Source organism: Megalobrama amblycephala, linkage group LG7 (assembly GCF_018812025.1).
Source record: "Megalobrama amblycephala isolate DHTTF-2021 linkage group LG7, ASM1881202v1, whole genome shotgun sequence".
Lineage (NCBI taxonomy): Eukaryota > Metazoa > Chordata > Actinopteri > Cypriniformes > Xenocyprididae > Megalobrama > Megalobrama amblycephala.
Genome location: NC_063050.1, coordinates 35,507,750 through 35,526,145, shown reverse-complemented (window position 1 = coordinate 35,526,145; position 18,396 = coordinate 35,507,750). Strand labels below are relative to the sequence as shown.

Here is an 18,396-nt window from a genome sequence, read left to right as displayed (position 1 = left end):
AGATCGAGTCGACTAGATCATCCATTGTGAAGACATCATCGACACGACAGCCAGTGCCACAGTTTCCTCAAAATTATAATCACGATTATTAATCATGTTTATTCTATCAAAAGAGTAATGTAACTATGGCTATTTTGCAAGTTCTTTACCAACCTACACTTCACCCAAAAGGCCTGTAGGTGGCACAAAGACTTAAATTTAACCAACTATGATAACTTCGTTAGATGGTAAATCAATACAAAACATGGTTTTGGTGAGCGCTTTGTAATATGTATTCACATTAGATTTTAAAGCAACACAATTTGTTTGCAATAAGACAAACCAGATTCAAATTGCCCGGCAAATTCGTAAAGCAAAGAAAAATCATTTCTAGCTGATCAACATTATGAAAACTGGTAAAACCTTAAGGAACTTCAAAAGATAAAACAGTGAAATTCCTAATATTACTTCCAATATTTCCAAATTATGTTCATTTTCATAGAGCGGGCCAATATCGTGACGATTATTTAAAATCAATCGAGAGAAGCAGATATTGTTATCGTGATAAAATACGATTAATCGTGCAGCCCTAATTTAATTTAATTTGACTTGACATTTGATATTCAACAGTATCCTTGACATTTATTCAACAGTGCTTTTGATCCGCCTGCATTGACACTATTCTTTAAAAGGAAAAATTATATACCAATTATCAATGTAAAGCTGCTTTGACACAATCTGCATTGTAAAAAGCGCTATATAAATGAAGGTGACTTGACTTGACTTGACATTCCATCAGAGACTGTTCTAAGTGCAGAGTGTGCAAGAAGGAGGGTCACTGGGGTCAACACTGCCGACAGAACAAGAGGAATCAAGCCGACTGAAGCACAAGGGAAGGGGAGCAGGAGAGAGAGGCCCAGGACGAGCGTCCGACCGCTACAAATCAGGGAAGTGAAAATATTCTAACAACACACATTTACACATACACTGATTTATGTACTGCTCTCTGCAATGAAGAAAATGCTTGCTTTCCTGTATGTATGTCTAATGTTAGTGATAATTCTGATAATTGTTTGCAAATGTACAAGAGTAAAGGATTTTTAGACATGCCCAGATATTCTATGTTAATAGAGGGAACGCCAGTTTCCTTTTTAGTAGATTCTGGGGCAACCAGATCTACGTTACGACCATGTGACTTGCCATGTCAACCAAGAATGACAAATAAATTACATGAATCAAACATAAAGTTTTTGAAAGGTTTACCGAACCTTTGACCTGTGAAACAGAGGGGGGCAGGATGTTGAAACATGCCTTTCTGCTTTCACCAGGTTGCCCAGCACCATTGCTGGCACGTGATTTGATGTGCAAAATTAATTTGGTACTGATAGCAACCTCCTAAGGTGTTGATGTGATAGAAGGAAAAATTTGTTGTACAAAAATGGAGCCTGAATGGGCATACGAATGGGGCATAACAGATTCTGTTTGGGCTCAAACAGTGTGTGAAATGTCAAAAAATCGAACAAAGCCTTTTGACACAGACATTGCATGTCACAAGTCGTAACAAAAAAAAGATGAACAGTTTGAAAAGTATTGGTTTCAGGGAGAAGAGGGAGAAACTTTAACATACACAAAAATGTTCTGGACAGAAAATGTGTGTGTACTATTAGTGGAGTTAGGAGAGACACAGCACTCGTGTTATTTGATAGCAGGCAAATCAACTGCTCACATATCACTTGTGAAGGCCGCAGAGGGGGTTGGAGTGAAGTGGGCTTGTTTGTCAGAGAGTGTATTGAGACTACAGATTGGGTCAAAAAAAACAACAATGTCAGCTACAGTGAGAAACTGGGAGCTTTTATGACAGAGTTCAAGGGTGAAGTTAAGGTGGAAAAAATTGTGACAACAATCGAAAAACAGAGTAAAAAGAATCATTGCACAGCAACACAATGCGCTTCAGAAATACACCCAGCGTTGGCCGAGGTGCCTGTTAAATTGTGGGCTAAATACAAATATGATGTGGGGTTAATCAAGGCATGTGAGCCAGTAGTAATCACTCCAGCGCGTACTCCAATTTTTCCTGTGAAGAAAATCCGGGAAAATCAACCCACAGAGTGGCGTTTTGTCCAGGATTTGCAAGCAGTAAACTCAGCTGTCAGACAAAGAGCTTCATTAGTAGCAAATCCTTATACAATACTGTCACAAATTCCACAAGATGCACGATTTTATTCAGTAGTGGATTTGGCTAATGCATATTTCAGCGTGCCAATGGATAAAGACAGTCAGTTCTGGTTTGCATTTAACTTCAATGGCAGGGGGTATACGTTTACATGCCTGTGTCAAGGATACTGTGAGTCCCCCACGATTTACAACGAAGCTCTCAGAAGGAGTTTGGAACCTTTGACCCTGACAGCGGGTACTGCTTTGCTTCAGTATGTTGATGATTTGTTGATCTGTGCACAGGATGAACCCACATGCGTGGCTGACACTGTCTCCCTCCTGAAGCATTTGGCGCAGGAGGGACACAAAGTCAGCATGTCAAAGCTGCAATTTGTCAAACCTACAAGTAACATTTTTAGGGTATGTAATTTCCGGAAACAGCAAATCACTGTCTGATAAAAGGGTGCAGGCAATAAGGGATGTGCCAAAGCCAATCACAAAAAGACAAATGCTCTCATTCTTGGGATGTGTTCATACTGTAGAACATTCATTTCCAATTATGCGATACTCGAGCAGCCCTTGAGAGCCCTCACAGTGGGAAAGGGACTGAGGTCATGTGACAAAATTGAGTGGACAGGGGAGGCAGATGAAGCCTTTGAATCAATGAAGCTTAAAATGTCTCAGGCTCCAACGTTGGGCCTCCCTGTGCCAACCAAACCCTTTGTTCAGATGGTAGATGAAAAACATGGATTCATGACTTCTGTTCTCTTGCAGCGTCATGGGAACAGACTGCAACCTGTGGCTTATTTTTCAAGCAAATTAGATCCAGTTGCAGCCGGACTGCCATGTTGTCTGAGGGCCATGGCGTCTGCTGAACAGGCTGTGATGACATCTAGGGAATTTGTGGGGTATTCAGACCTGATTTTGATGGTCCCTCACGCAGTCTCCATGATTTTGCAAGAACAGAAAACATTGCATTTATCAACAGCTAGGTGGTTACGATACCATGCTATCTTGCTTGATATGCCAAATGTTGTGGTCAAGCGTTGCACAACCTTGAATCCTGCCACCCTTCTTCCAAGAGGATGGGGAGGAACATCACTGTTATCTAACAGCTCTCGAACAAGTGTGCACACCACGTCCAGATCTTTCTGACGAACCAATTGAAAATTGTGACAACATCCTGTTTGTGGATGGGTCTGCGTTCAAAGATCCACAAACAGGTAAAAATCAAGTAGGGTACGCAGTAACAACTGAATTTGAGGTTGTGGCATCCGGCGCGTTGCCATCAAATTACAGGCAGCAGAGCTTGTGGCTTTAACAGAAGCTTGCAAACTCATGGCGGGTAAATGTGTCACAATTTATACAGATTCGCGTTATGCTTTTGGCGTTTGTCATGACTTTGGAGCATTGTGGAAAAACAGAAAATTCAGAAAAGTCAGATGGGCGCCTCATTACTCGTTGCTTCATTACAAATCTTCCCAACATCAAAGCAGGACGCAGCAGCAGCGGCAAAAGCCCTGCTAACTGAAATCGTCCCAAGATGGGGTATTCCGGAAAATCAGTTCAGACAATGGAACGCACTTTGTGAATGAGGCAATAAAACAGGTGGGGCAGTTTCTGGGTATTGACATGAAAACACACTGTTCATACGCACCGTCTTCGGGTGAGGCGATTGAAAAACAGAATGGTATTTTGAAAAACGAATTTGCCAAATGTTGCGAGGAAACTGGGCTCACCTGGCTCAAAGCATTGCCAATCATTCTCATGTACATGAGAATGAGAAAACGGAGCAGAATAAATTTGAGCCCATTTGAAATCCTCCTTGGTAAACCACCATGCTTGGGAATCCAGGGGGGTAAACAACTACTGCCATCAACAGACTTGTGTAAACATGACATGATAAGCTATTGTAAAGAACTGTCCTCTCTCTTGTCTAACATTTGTGTCCAGGTGAAAGCCGCGCAGGGGAAAGTGGGAGAGACCACCCTCCATAATCTCAGGCCAGGAGACCTTGTCGTAGTGCGGGATCTGAGGAGAAAGAGTTGGAGGGCAAAGAGGAGGTTAGGGCCATTCCAGGTGCTTCTGATGACTCACACGGCTGTGAAAGTGGCAGAGAGGATCCACGCCAGCCACTGCAGGAAGGTCCCAAACCTGCATCAAGAGGAGGAACGGAGGGAGGAGTAGAACAAGAGGCTGCCCCGTGCCAAGGGGGACATTCAGGTTGGCTAATCTGAACCAACACATCAGTGCCAGGGAGGAAAAGTCACACGTCAATCAACGCCAAGATCCTGTATAAACACAAGGTGCCACTATCATCTCAGGAACAAGGACACGGTTGGAATGTTGTGTTGAAACAGCCAGTGTGCAAATTGGAGCCCATCGTGAGAGCACAAGCTGCAGTTGCTGTGAAAAGATGGGAGTTGAGAAAGATTCAAAAAGTACTGATAACAGATCCCAGCATTATAGCTGTGTGCTCAAGCGGAGCAACGAAGTATAACTCAGTAATTGGAAGGGGGTGGAGAGGATACACAACCATCGTTGCGCAATCTATACAGGGATGTTGCCCCTTTATAGATAGAGAGAGTCAAGCGCTGAGTGCCTCCACAACACATCTACCTCATACCTTCTGGGCATATATCTGCGCTGAGCACCTGGCTAACTGAAGAAGATGGAGCAAGTAAGACCGTGGCATCCCTTCAGAATTCCAGGAATGTGTGGTTTGAGAGGGTCGAACTGCATATTGATCGTAATGGCTGTGATAATATGCACCATCACAATGTTTCTCACCACAGAGCTAGTGGAGACGACCAGAGTGACAATAACAGGGACTAATGCCAGTACGGACAAAGATTTTCAACTCAACAACGACACGGAGATTCAACGCATCAGGAGAGCAGCCTCGACGAGAGTGATACCTACACGTGGTCTGGAAGAAAATATTGTTACTATAACGGAAGGATCCGTTGTTCAATTTGAATGCAACCCATTTGAAAAGAACTGTCCGGGGTGTAGTGATTATGGTTTGACGAACTTCGCACAAGTCTACTTTTGCAAAGAGCCATGCACATGGGTCGACGTGAAAGCCTACACCAACCCAGTGAGTTATGGGACAGATGAAAGATTCAGAGTGGCCAAGAACAACAGATATGGTAACAACAGAGATGGTATGACAGTGTCAATTGTCAATGTGAAACTCTCAGGCCAAGGCAACTTTTGTGGTATTGACATAGCAGGAAAAGACTGGTATGAGGCATTCAGCATTGTTGAAAACAAACAAGATCCAGTAAAGCCATCTGTTGACCTGGCTTTTGAACCAGCTACAAAAGAAGAAATGACGTGGATGGGGAGTGAAGGAGCAGGAAGAGGGGCAGCAAATGAAGGAGTGCAGAAAGCTATGATGAAGTGCCAAGGGAACAAAGTCTGCACTCTGGCTCTGTTGCAAAAGGAGGAGCTAGAGATAAACACAAGCTGCTGGATCTGTTTACAAATGACTCATGCCTGGGAGGCTGCCCCACTGACTGTCGACACCATGAAAGACACCACCTGTTTGATTCCATTGCAAATGACTGAATTGCTACGTGTTGCAGCAGACATCGAGGAAGGGAGACTGCCAACAAAGTCTCCTGCACCTGTTTGTATGACCAAGTATATCCACAGTAAACCAGAAGTGCCAATCCCACCACTGAGAGTGACACACAGGCAAGGAGATGTGTGTGTCTGTTGAAAGGAGCAGGCCGCTGGATGGACAGTGTCTGCAGGGAAGTCTGACTGCAGGGTCAGAATCGACGTGAGAGGAGGAATCAACAACTGCACGGCGACCATCAGAGGGGTGATTGTGAACTTCACCTGTCCCTTCAGCAGACTGAAGGACACTTCTCCTGCTGCGGTGTGGGTGTGTGGTGATAAAGCTTATCACTACATGCCAAGAAAAGGATGGTCAGGATGTTGCTATCCAGCTCTGATGAACGTAGGGACAGTGTACCTGCCACGGGGTGAGTCTGCACAAAAGGGTAGAAAGAAGCGAGGGGTCGAGATCATGCCAGAGACTTTACCAGCACATTACAAGGGGTACGCATTATCAGATCCATGGACATCACGTGGGGCAAACTTTGGGTGGTCAATGTTAATGGGCGTGGGAACTGCTGTCTCAATTAACAAGATAAATGGGTTAGCATGGACTGTGTTAGCCATAGCTAACGGTACTGAAAATGCTTTGACCATGGTAAATGATGAAATGAAACAAATTAGAAATGCGGTTATTCATAACAAATTGGTCCTTGATATGCTGAAAGCGGAGGAAGGTGGGGTTTGCAAAATGTTGGGGACATAATGTTGTTTTCACATCCCAGATTTTAGTGATAACATCACTAGTGTAATTGCTCACATGAAGGAGGCCGTAAAAGAGCCTCAGCAAGCTGATAACACATGGTTAAACTGGCTCCACCCTTTCTGGGGAGGATGGACCTCTTAGTTGCTTTACACTGTATTACCAATTGGGGCGACAAGCTTAGTGCTGATAATGTGTTTACCATGTATGTTTCAATGTGTGTCAATTTCTGTGAGAAAAATGGTGAGGTCACACCAAATGGTGAAGCTGCCTGTTTACACTCTGGAGTGAGAGGGCAATTGATGTGAATGGGAACACAACTGACGAGACCAGTAGTTAAAGAATAGAATCGAGTCAAGAAACAAATAAAGGGGAAAACTGACAGAGAGTCGAAACACTGGAAAAATGTAACTGAAGTATTTAACCTCAGGGTAAAGCCCTGTCACGTGACAGGTGGCAACTTTGATTCTGGGTATGAGCCTAATATGGGGAGAGAATAGAGTTACAACCTTGGAGATTAGGAGGTATAAGAGCCACAGAAAAACTGTTATCTTTGTCACTCACTCTGCAGCTTCTTGAGAGATTGTATAACTGTTTGATCTTTCTTACAAGAAATAAAACCTTTAAAGACAAAATTCTGAGTTTGTCTCTTACACCGAGAGTCCGGTGATTGATTTTGCCACAACACTTCGTTATTGTCTATATTGATGATATATTGATATACTCCCGGAACTTGGCCGAACATCGCCACCACGTGAAGCAGGTCCTTGAACAACTCAGGAAACACCATCTATACCTGAAGATCAAGAAATGTGAGTTCCATCGGCCCACAGTACAGTTCCTCGGATACGTTGTGAGCGCTGATGGCATCCAAATGGACCAGGGGAAGATACAAGCTATCCAAACCTGGCCTCTCCCTCAAACTGTCAAGGAACTCCAACATTTCCTAGGTTTTGCTAACTTCTATCGCAAATTCATCAAGAACTTCAGTATCCTGTCATCTCCCTTAACTTCCATGCTTCGTCGCACGCCCAAGTCTCTGTCCTGGACCACAGAAGCTCAAGCCGCCTTTCAGACAGTGAAGGATGCCTTTTGCACTGCTCCCATACTCACTCATCCAAATCCTGAACTTCCGTTCATCGTTGAAGTGGACGCCTCCACCACCGGTGTGGGAGTGGTGCTATCCCAACGACACGAAGAGCCTCCTCAACTCCACCCTTGCGCATACTTCTCCAGGAAGCTTTCCCCTGTGGAGCGGAATTACGACATCGGCAACAGAGAACTGCTGGCAATCAAACTGGCGCTGGAGGAATGGAGACATTGACTGGAGGGAGCTCAACATCCTTTTACTGTCATTACAGACCATAAGAACTTGGAATACCTCCGCTCAGCCAAGAGACTTAACCCCCGTCAAGCCCGCTGGGCCTTATTCTTCACGCAATTTCAGTTTACCATCACTTATCGACCTGGAGAGAAGAATGTGAAGGCCGACTCACTCTCAAAAATTCATGCTCCGGAAGAACCATCTACACCTGAGCCCATCCTCCCTCCAGCCATACTCATAAGTCCCATTCAGTGGGACCTAGAAGACCAGCTATACACCGCCACAGTTTCCGAACCCGCTCCGCAGGGAGGCCCAGAAGGTAAAATCTATATACCGACCACCTTACGGATATCCGGAAGAGAGGTTGACTGAGATATTGAGGAGTTTGAAGAAGGCAGTCCAGACACGTGAAGTGAACTGTGGCCCACGGTCTTCTGCAGTTTCCATAGCGGTAGGTAAGCCTTTCAGAGGAATTAACTTGCAAGCCTTGGAGAATCTATCCACAGTTACGAGGATACAGGTAAATCCATCTGAGTTCGGCAGGTCAGTGACAAAGTCGACTCCAACGAGGGACCATGGGCGATATGGGATGGGTAGTGGAACCAGCTTGCCACTGGGTAGGTGAAGTGGAGTTTTGGAAATGGCACAGACTGAGCATCCTCGGACATGTAGGGACCATCTCGGGCCATACTGGGCCACCAGTAACGAGCCTGAAGGAGCAAGAGAGTTCGCTGGCTGCCTTCGTCAAACTCCTCAATGTCTCAGTCAACCTCTCTTCCGGATATCACCCCCCGAAGAATGGCCAGACTGAGCGGAAGATACAGGAAATAGGGAGGTATCTCCGGGCCTACTGTCACAACAACCAGAACAGCTGGAACCGTTTCCTCCCGTGGACCGAGTACGCACAGAATTCTCTCAAGCAGACCACTACAGGTCTTACCCCTTTTCAGTGCGTACTCGGGTACCAACCACCGATATTTCCCTGGATGAAGGAACCCTCGGATGTTCCAGCTATTGACCACTGGTTTCGAGTGAGTGAGAGAGTGTGGGACTCAGCCCATGTACATCTGCAGCATGCTGTGCGGAGACATAAACACTTCGCAGATGCCCGTAGATCCTCTACCCCCATCTATCATCCGGGAGATCAAGTCTGGCTCTCAACGCGGGATCTGCGTCTCCGCCAGCCCTGCCGGAATCTGAGTCCCCGCTACATAGGTCCCTTCATCATCGAGAGGCAGATTAATGAAGTCATTTACTGTCTCCAACTCCCCCCAAGGTACCGTATTCACCCATCATTTCACGTTTCACTCCTTAAACCTGTGTCTCCCTCTTCCACAGCACCGGAAGAATGGGAAGAATGATGACATTAACATAGGGAACTTAGTGTTGAGAATTAGAGGCACATATCCAAAATTTAATTGAGGATAGTAAGAATGCAAGGGCTTTAAATACTGCTTTGGATGTGACTAGCTTAGTGAACTCTGTACATTGTTTAGTTTCAGCTGTAGAGCCCATGCAGCAGGGCAACTGGGTGACTGTGAGATGGCATAGTTGCGGTGCAAAACACAGCTGTTCCGTTCTGATTAGAACTTCAAACAGATTCTCCCCACTCAGTGATGCACCCACTGAGAATCCTGTTGAAAGTGCCCTGGTTATTGGTGATTCTATTACACAGAATGTGAAAATAGAGACACCAGCCACCATAGTTTGCCAGGAGCCAGATCGCCTGACATCAAAGCGAATTTAAAAGTGCTGGCTAATGCTAATTGTAAATACTCTAAGATTATTATTCACGTCAGCACTGATGTTTAACTTCGCCATTCGGAGATCACTCAAATTAACATTAAAGAGGTGTGTGAACTCGCAAGTACGATATCAGACACTGTAATTTGCTCTGGACCCATACCTGTTTGTCGGAGTGATGAGATATTTAGCAGACTGTCATCACTCAATGGCTGGCTGTCTAAGTGGTGTCCGCAGAATAATATAGGGTTCATAGAAAATTGGAAAGGTTTTTGGGGCAGACCTGACCTGTTGAAAAGAGATGGTATCCATCCCTCCTGGGGTTGTGCTGCTGTTCTCTCTAGTTATATGGCACATAGTCCTGGAGCTGAAACATGGCAAACTGGGGCCCAGGTCAGGAAGGAGACCGACCGTATGCTAGCTGTTTCATATCACAGAAGTCAGATAAATCCCAACACATAGAGACTCTTTCACCTAAATATCATCACATAGAGACTGTGTCTGTACCCTGAATTAGTAAAAACAAAAAACTCCCAAACCCATATAAGGGTAAAAGTTTTATTGATATCCCCAAATAAAATAATACAAAACATATAATACTGATGAACAAGTGATAAAGCTTGGGTTGCTGAATATTAGATCCCTTTCTTCAAAAGCACTTATTGTAAATGATATTATCACAGATAATAAACTAGATGTGTAACATTAGTATTTTGCAGATCTCCTACTCCACCTTTAATCTAAATGTGGAAATGTTCAAATGAAAAACAGAGTTTAAATAGAGTTTTCTGTTTACTTCATTACTTCACTCACTCCAGTAAAAAAAGAGTGTCCGTACAGTGCGCACATATTTACACATATTTACACTAAGTTTATTTTTTATAAATCCCGATATGTGCATGGAAAATTGTGTACACACATTTCAATGCCTTTTTTTGTGAGTACACAGCATTTATACATCAGGCCCCAGACGTTGTGCTATAGGAACAGTTCTGAGGAACAGTTCTATTCATTCTAGTATTGTCACGATACTGGAATTTCTAACTTTGATACGATACCTTGAATAATATAGATATTCAATACCATTTTCGGTACCATGGGGAAAACTGCCATACTGTCATACAGATAATTTGTTATTGTCTCAATTTTTTGATAATTTGGGAAATTTTGTTGTAATAGTTTACACATAGCACAAGGAGGCTTTATTTAAATGACTGAACTACAATTCACAAAAAAATACAAGTAAACAGTCAATAATAAAATAAGAACAAATAAACAAAACAATGGCACAAATAAATACAATAGAATACAGGGACAAATGAAATAAACGTTTTACGTTTTTCAGGTAGGTCTGTCAGTATTTGTGGATTGACTTGTGGAATGGAGCGGGCTCTGGTGCTGAGTCTGGAGCTGACTCATGGGCTGGAGCGGGCTCTGGTGCTGAGTCTGGAGCTGACTCAGGGACTGGAGCGGAGTCTAGAGCTGACTCAGGGACTGGAGCGGAGTCTGGAGCTGACTCAGGGACTGGAGTGGGGTCTGGAGCTGACTCGGTGACTGGAGCGGAGTCAGGAGCTGACTCAGGGACTGGAGTGGAGTCTGAAGCTGACTCAGGGACTGGAGCAGGCTCATCGTTTATAGTCAGCGTGTTTGCCGCCCACACACACAGAAGTGCTGTGACAATAATGACCAGCGCTGCACTCTCAGAAGACTCAGTTGGAGCAGATTCTGGAGCCATCTCTGGGCTCTGGTCAGGGGCTGAAACAGACACTGGAGCGGTTTCAGGGGCTGGAGAAGACACTGGAGCGGATTCAGGGGCTGGAGAAGATACTGGAGCAGATTCAGGGGCTGGAACTATCTCTGGGTTCCAGGACATCCCCTCATATTCCACTAAAAGGCCTAAGGGCAGAAGTGTGGAGACCATTACGGCTGATGGCTCAGGCGTGGCGGCGGCCATCTTGACCGAGGGCTCAGGTGTGGTGGCGGCCATATTGACCGAGGGCTCAGGCATGGCAGTGGCCATCTTGACCGAGGGCTCAGGCGTGGCAGCAGACATCTTGACCGAGGGCTCAGGCGTGGTGGTGGCCATCTTGCGACCTGGCTCTGAAGTGGCAGCGGCCATCTTTATCGCTGGACTGAGGACTTGGGGAAATGCAGGAGGACAGAAATGGATGGATCCATTGGAGGGATATGTAGAGGGAACCGGCTTTGGGTGAGCTGCTGATGCCATGTGTCCTCGATGGGACTGTATAGCGAATAGTATCCTCATCCAGGCCCAAGCGAAAACACACAATGAGAGAAGCATCAGGCCAGCTCACCTGATGAGAGAGCTCAAGAAACTCCTCCTCAAGAAACTCATCCTCATATCTCTCCAATGGACAGCCATTCTGCCTCAAACCCCACAGGCGGTCCTCAGCCAGGATGGTGTTGTTTAGTTTTGGTCCAGTTGTCTGTCACAGTATGTGACCATAGAAGGAAGATGGCATTGTTTTTTTTTTTTTTACATAATTTTGTATGTATTTGACCATTTAATCGCAATAGGCCACAAAAAAGAAGTAAATTTGGTTCTCGCGAGCAGTTTGAGTGGCTTATAACAGGGGTTATATAGATCAGTGGTGATCTACATAAATGGTGCGAGCGCGAAGCCTGCCCAATTGACTAAAATTATGCACAATACAAGCACTATTCAACCGGAGTGAATGAGACGAGTGATGGTGTGTGTCCATTGGCACGAAGCGAGCGGTGCACAGTGAGCATTTTTAGTTAATTCCTATGGAAGTTGAGCTTCAAGCTCACGCACCAGAGGAGGCAGGTGCATGTCAGTTCGCCGTCAAAAAGAAGAGAGAGCGAGAACGCGCAGCTGGTATTGGTGTATCGATACTGCAGAAAAGGCGTATTGGAACCGTTTCAGATAATTCAGTATCGATACATATCGAAATATCAATATTTTGGACAACACTAATTCATTCTTTGCCATAGAAGAAGAAGAATGGTCTAAACTTGTTAAATCATCAAAATCAACAACAGGTATGTTAGACACTAAATCGATCATGGTTGTATTTCTCAATTAGTGTTACTGGATCTGATTTGATACTATCGACCACAACATTCTTTTGAATAGACTCGCAAATTACATTGGCATTAGTGGACTTGCATTGGCATGGTTCAAATCATACTTATCTGACCGTTACCAATTTGTAGCAGTAAATTAAGAGGTATCATTTTAATTACAAGTTCAGTTTGGAGTACTGCAAGATACTCAGTACTAGGACTGTTGCTTTTCACCCTTTACATGCTTTGCTTGGGAGATATCATTAGGAAGCATGGCATTAGTTTTCACTGTTACGCTGATGATACTCAGCACTATATTTCTTTGCATCCTGATGAAACATACAAATTCTCAGAATTAATGGAATGCATAGCTGATATAAAAAAATGGGTAACTAGTAATTTCCTACTACTTAATTCTGAAAAACAAACAAACAAACAAACAAACAAACAAAAAACAGATTTTATTTATTGGACCTCCACACGTAATAACTGTCTTGATGGCTGCCCTGTTAAGTCTTTTTCGTCAGTTAGGAACCAGGGTGTGCTCTTTGATACCAATCTTTCATTTAAAAGCCACATTTCTAGCATCTGTAAAACCACATTTTCCATTTTTCACATTTTTAAAATATATCTAAATTACAACATATGCTCTCAATGACAAATGCAGAAAAGTTAGTCAATGTGTTCATGACCTCAAGGCTAGATTATTGTAATATTGTAATTATGGTTGCCCTGTATGCTTAATAAACAAACTCCAGCTGGTAAAAGATGTAGCAGCTAGAGTTCTTACTAGAACCAGGAATTATGACCATATTAGTCCAGTTCTGTTAACAATGCATTGGCTCCCTATTAAACATTGCATACATTTTCAAATCTTGGTATTTACTTACAAAGCACTGAATGGTTTAGCTCCTAAGTACTTGAGCAAGCACATTATAGTTAACACATTATAGTTCTTCACGTCTGTTGCAATTTCAAAATTCTGGCTAGTTGACAATACCCAGAATATCAAAATCAACTGCAGGTGCTAGATCTTTTCCTATTTAGCACCCAAACTCTGGAAAAGTGTTCCTAGCCTTGTTCAGTAAACAGACACTCTCTGTCAGTTTAAATCTATACGCATATCTTTAACCTGGCATACACATAACACATTATCAATTTCTATTATTCAAATAAGTTAAATGATTGGGCTGCATAAATTAGGTCAACCGGAAATGGGAACACTTCCTATAACACCCGATGTACTTGTTACATCGTAAAAAGGATAGCATCTATGCTAATATTAGTCTGTCTGTCTCATCCTTATCCCAAGGTTACTGTAGTAAGCCGGATCCGGTTCATATCAAGATCAGATGGTGGACCTGCGGCTAGACACAACCACAATGCAGCCTTGCATCAGAGACCGTGTCCACTAGACAATCCTCTATGAAGGCCTCGTCGACATGACAGTCATCTGCACAGATCCTCAGACCACAAGAACCAGATAGGTCCTCTGCACAGATCTATTGTTAAGTCTGATGTCACACTGCAGTGCTTCCGGGTCCAAACGCTCTATCTCATACCACAAGAAAACAACAAATGGTGCTAATATACACACACAATGTGGTGTAATACTTCCAAAAAATTATAATCATAACCTTTATCTCCATACCAAAATCCCAGATGGCCAGACAGTGATTCATCTTTTATAAATCATTAAAATATTAATGCCTGTGACGCTGTGAGCACAGAGACTGTTGTGTAGACTGTAAGTATTTTAAATGTTTAACTTTAAAATGTTAAATGTTTAATATGAATAAATAGCGCTCATAAACGGCCGTGGAGATGGCATTCTCAAGTGAAACGAGTCAAGGCTTGAAAAGAAACGGCGTTCCTTACGCCACGACTTAACAAGCGGATGACCAGCTTTGTCTCCATACTAGCGTGATGAATCCGGTCTTCAAGCAAAAGAAACTGGATGAATAATTGAATGCTACTGATCACAATCTGAATTCTGATATGTGATGCAGCCTGAATCATAATCACACCATGTTCGTTCGTTGACTGAGCCTGGTTTCTCCCAATGCCCCCCCCCCCCCCCCTCTCCCCCTCCCCTCCATTCTGTCACCTGATGGGGTTTGGGTTCTTTTCCACTGTCGCCTCTGGTTTGCTTAGTTGGGGAACACTTACTATTCAACAATATTATTGATTATTGATTTTTTTGCAGAACTGCTTTATAGATGAAATTAACTAATTTAATAATTGATTATCTTTACAATGGAACTGAATCAACACTGAATTGACTTCAGCTGAACAACAACTGAACAGACTACTTTATTAGGCATTATGGATGTAAAATGAAAAGAAAATACCACTGAAAATAACCACTTGTTTACTTGATGGCTACACTAACTTTCCATATAACAGGAACTGCTTCACTTTGAAGAAATACATTTTAATTTTGAGACATACTTGTCTTCATGTTCGTAAATGTTGAGACCAAGAGCATCCACTCCCAGCCAAAGCTCTGTTCCCTTCTTATTTTTGATCTCGAAGTAGTTCACTCCATACATTTCCAGATCCTGAGCAATCTTCAGATACTCCATCATAGAATCCTCTCTGTAAACACACATTCAGATAGACAAATAAACTGTGACATGCTGTGAATAGAAATACTGCTATTAACCATGGTGAAGTAGTTGAGGATTGAAAATATAAGTGACCTGAGTCTGCTCTTTGTGTTATGAGCTATTGTTATGTGTACTCTGTATTGTTTGTGCATGTGTTTGTGTCAAGCCAGAAAATGGTAATTACCTGAGCATACCCCTGTGTTCCTCGTGCCACATCTGAATCCTGTCCTCCCACTGTTCTTTAGTCAGTTTATGTTGTTCCAATACTCTGCATAATAATAACATTCACAACACACACAATGAATCATTCTGGCATCACTTTAGGGGCTCAGATAAATAGGCTAAATAATCATAAATATTGTGCCACAATTTATTATACAAACTGTCAGGGTATACACAAAAAAGGAAACCTGCAGATTTTTTTAAATTTGTGAAGGTAGGGCAGGGCTACAGACAAAAACAAACAAACAAACAAACAAACAAAAACAATTGGTAACACTTTACAACAAGGTTTCATTAGTTAACATTAGGTAACTACTTTAGTTAACATGAAATAAGAACGAACAATACTTCTATAGCATTTATTAATTTAAATTAATGTTAATTTAAACATTTAATACATTATTAAAATCAAAAGATGTTTTTGTTAACATTAGCTAATGCACTGTGAACTAACATGAACAAACAATGAATGATTGCATTTATTAACTAACTTTAACAAAAGCCGCTTTTCCACCATTGGGCCGAACGGTTCTTATTGCTTATGACCAGCTGGTATGGTAACGGTTTCATTTTCCACTGTTGGGCTGATAACGGATGCTCTTAGGACTGTAATACAAAAGTTAGTTAATACATTAACTAATGTTAACTAATGAAACCTTATTGTAAAGTGTTACCGAACAATTAAGGAGTCAATGGCTCCTATAAGAAAAAAAAGTTACCAAATTATTTTTTAAGTGCCAAGAATAAACATGTATTATTTTATTTTTTTCTAAACACTAAATTTCAGTCATCCTATAATGTGTTTGTCTTCATTCATCTTGTGGATGTCCTGGAAGTGGGAACTAAGATTCACTTATTAGGGAACTGAACGTTTTTTTCCAACTTGAGAAATACATATAGTCACAAAGAATTGTTCTTTACATAGAATCTGGGCCAGTGTCACGGATCATAATTAAGTCAGCATAACTTGGACATTGAGTGTAGTTTGTTCTCCTCCTCAATGCATCCTATAAATATTGTCATATGAAGGGCCGTCGTTAGGGGTGCTCTTGCGATTTCAACCAAGGGGGACCCAAACCTTTTATTAGATATAAGCTATTTTCATATTTTTGACTGGATTGATATCTACAATATTTGAAGATTTCAGATGCAAAAAATGCAGTCTGTCTGAAATTTTTCTTTTAAATTAGCTTTTTTCTTTTTTCTTTTTTTTTTTAATTCTGATTTTTTTTTAAAATCAGGCTCTTATGTTTAGGTTCAGTAATTTCACTATAATGGCAATGAAAAGTTTATTAGTCAGTTATTGAAATGCCTTGTTTTCAAAAATGTCACTTTAGTCAATTTATTGGTATTTAACAAACTGTGTTTGTTGAGCCAGCACAAACCCTCTTTTGGTGTTAAAAAACTACTGTTGGGATTTACTAAAGACATGCAGTGCAAAATTAGCACTGAAAAGGCATGGACTGAGTTGGTTTTGCAGCTGACCTTATTGCAAATACCCTAATATATATATATTTTATATAAACTTTTAGATTAACTTGACATTTTTAGGGTCCTGAATTATGCATAATTTAATCATAAATAAACTAGTAATTAATGATTTACTTGTTCACAATTATGCATTAGTTAAGCATGGACACAATAGTAATTAATGATTAACTTAACATATAGTAGGGCATATTAGCTATAATTTACAAATCAGTAAACATTTGAAAGATACACATTTATGCTATAAATAAACAAAAATAATCTAGAAAATTAATTATTAACCGAATGTACAGTAAACACCTTTTAGACATTATTTACAACTTACTAAGCCATATATTATTTTTGTGTAGTGATGTAAATATATTTATGTGCCATTCTATTAAGCTAACTGAAAAATAAGATAATAATTGTTTAATTTCTGCTGGTTTTGCAGTTATAAATTGCTAAAATAGTATTATAAAGACAGTTTGACTCCATGTTTTAAAGTGAAAGGTATATACACATTAATTATGGCACTTATTGAGTGATATTCAAGTTTATTGAGAATAAGCCAATAATTAAGGCTAAACTGCCATTAATACAGTACTAATAAAGGCAATTTGACCCCCTACTCTAAAGGGAAAGCTAAATCCTCATTAATTATGGCACTTATTGAGTGATATTCAAGTTTATTGACCACAATAATCCAATAATTAAGGCTAAACTTCCATTAATACGGTACTAATAAGGCAATTTGACCCCCCATTCTAAAGTGAAAGCTAAATCCTCATTAATTATGGAACTTATTAAGTGATATTGAAGTTTATAGATGAGAATAAGCCCATAATTAAGGCTAAACGGCCATTACTAAGACAATTTTACCCCATATTGTAAAGTAAAATTTATATCCTCAATTAAGGCACTTATTGAATGGTCTCATTGTTATATAAGTATTAATACATGACTTTTACACACTGTTACGGTACACAGGAGGCAGACACAGATGTAAACAGGTAACTAGTTTTATTGACACCAGTAGAGCACAGAGCAGTGAACAGGTAAGCAGTGATGAATTAATAGATGAATGGATGATTAGAATGGAGATAGTTACTGTCCTTTTCCTTTCAGATATGGATATCTGTGAACACGCTGGAGCTTGGAGATCGCTGGAGATGGCTGGAGCAGACTGGAGCACTCACACACAGAAGACGAGGCACACAGAGGGAAGGAGACACGATGGAGACAGGTAAGTACGGAGCAAGGAGTCCTTAAGGTAAGCATTAACGTGAGTATATGCGAACGAGACCGGACATGGAGTGCTGTGTGTGTGTGCTCTTTATGGTGCTGCTGATGAGTGCATTGATGAGGTGCAGGTGACGGTGATCAGTACTCTGGGGATGGCGTGCGCTGTGATTGGTTGAGGTTGGAACCTGACGTGTCTGTGACAGCACCCCCCCTCCACGGCCCGCTCCTGAGGGCCGAGGACCCCGACGCCGTGGTGGTCGTCCTCTTCCCCGCGG

The 18,396-nt window shown here is 41.9% G+C and overlaps 1 protein-coding gene across 1 annotated transcript in view; it reads right to left on the bottom strand.

Moving 5' to 3' along the window:
- Nucleotides 1-18,396, bottom strand: part of LOC125273155 (radixin-like) — a 211,798-nt gene that overhangs the window by 133,077 nt on the left and 60,325 nt on the right. The window contains exons 3-4 of the mRNA XM_048198419.1: nt 15,372-15,455; nt 15,030-15,176 (exon numbers count right to left, since the gene is read on the bottom strand). Coding sequence (XP_048054376.1) covers nt 15,030-15,176; nt 15,372-15,455 — 231 coding nt within the window. The remainder of the gene's footprint in view (nt 1-15,029; nt 15,177-15,371; nt 15,456-18,396) is intronic.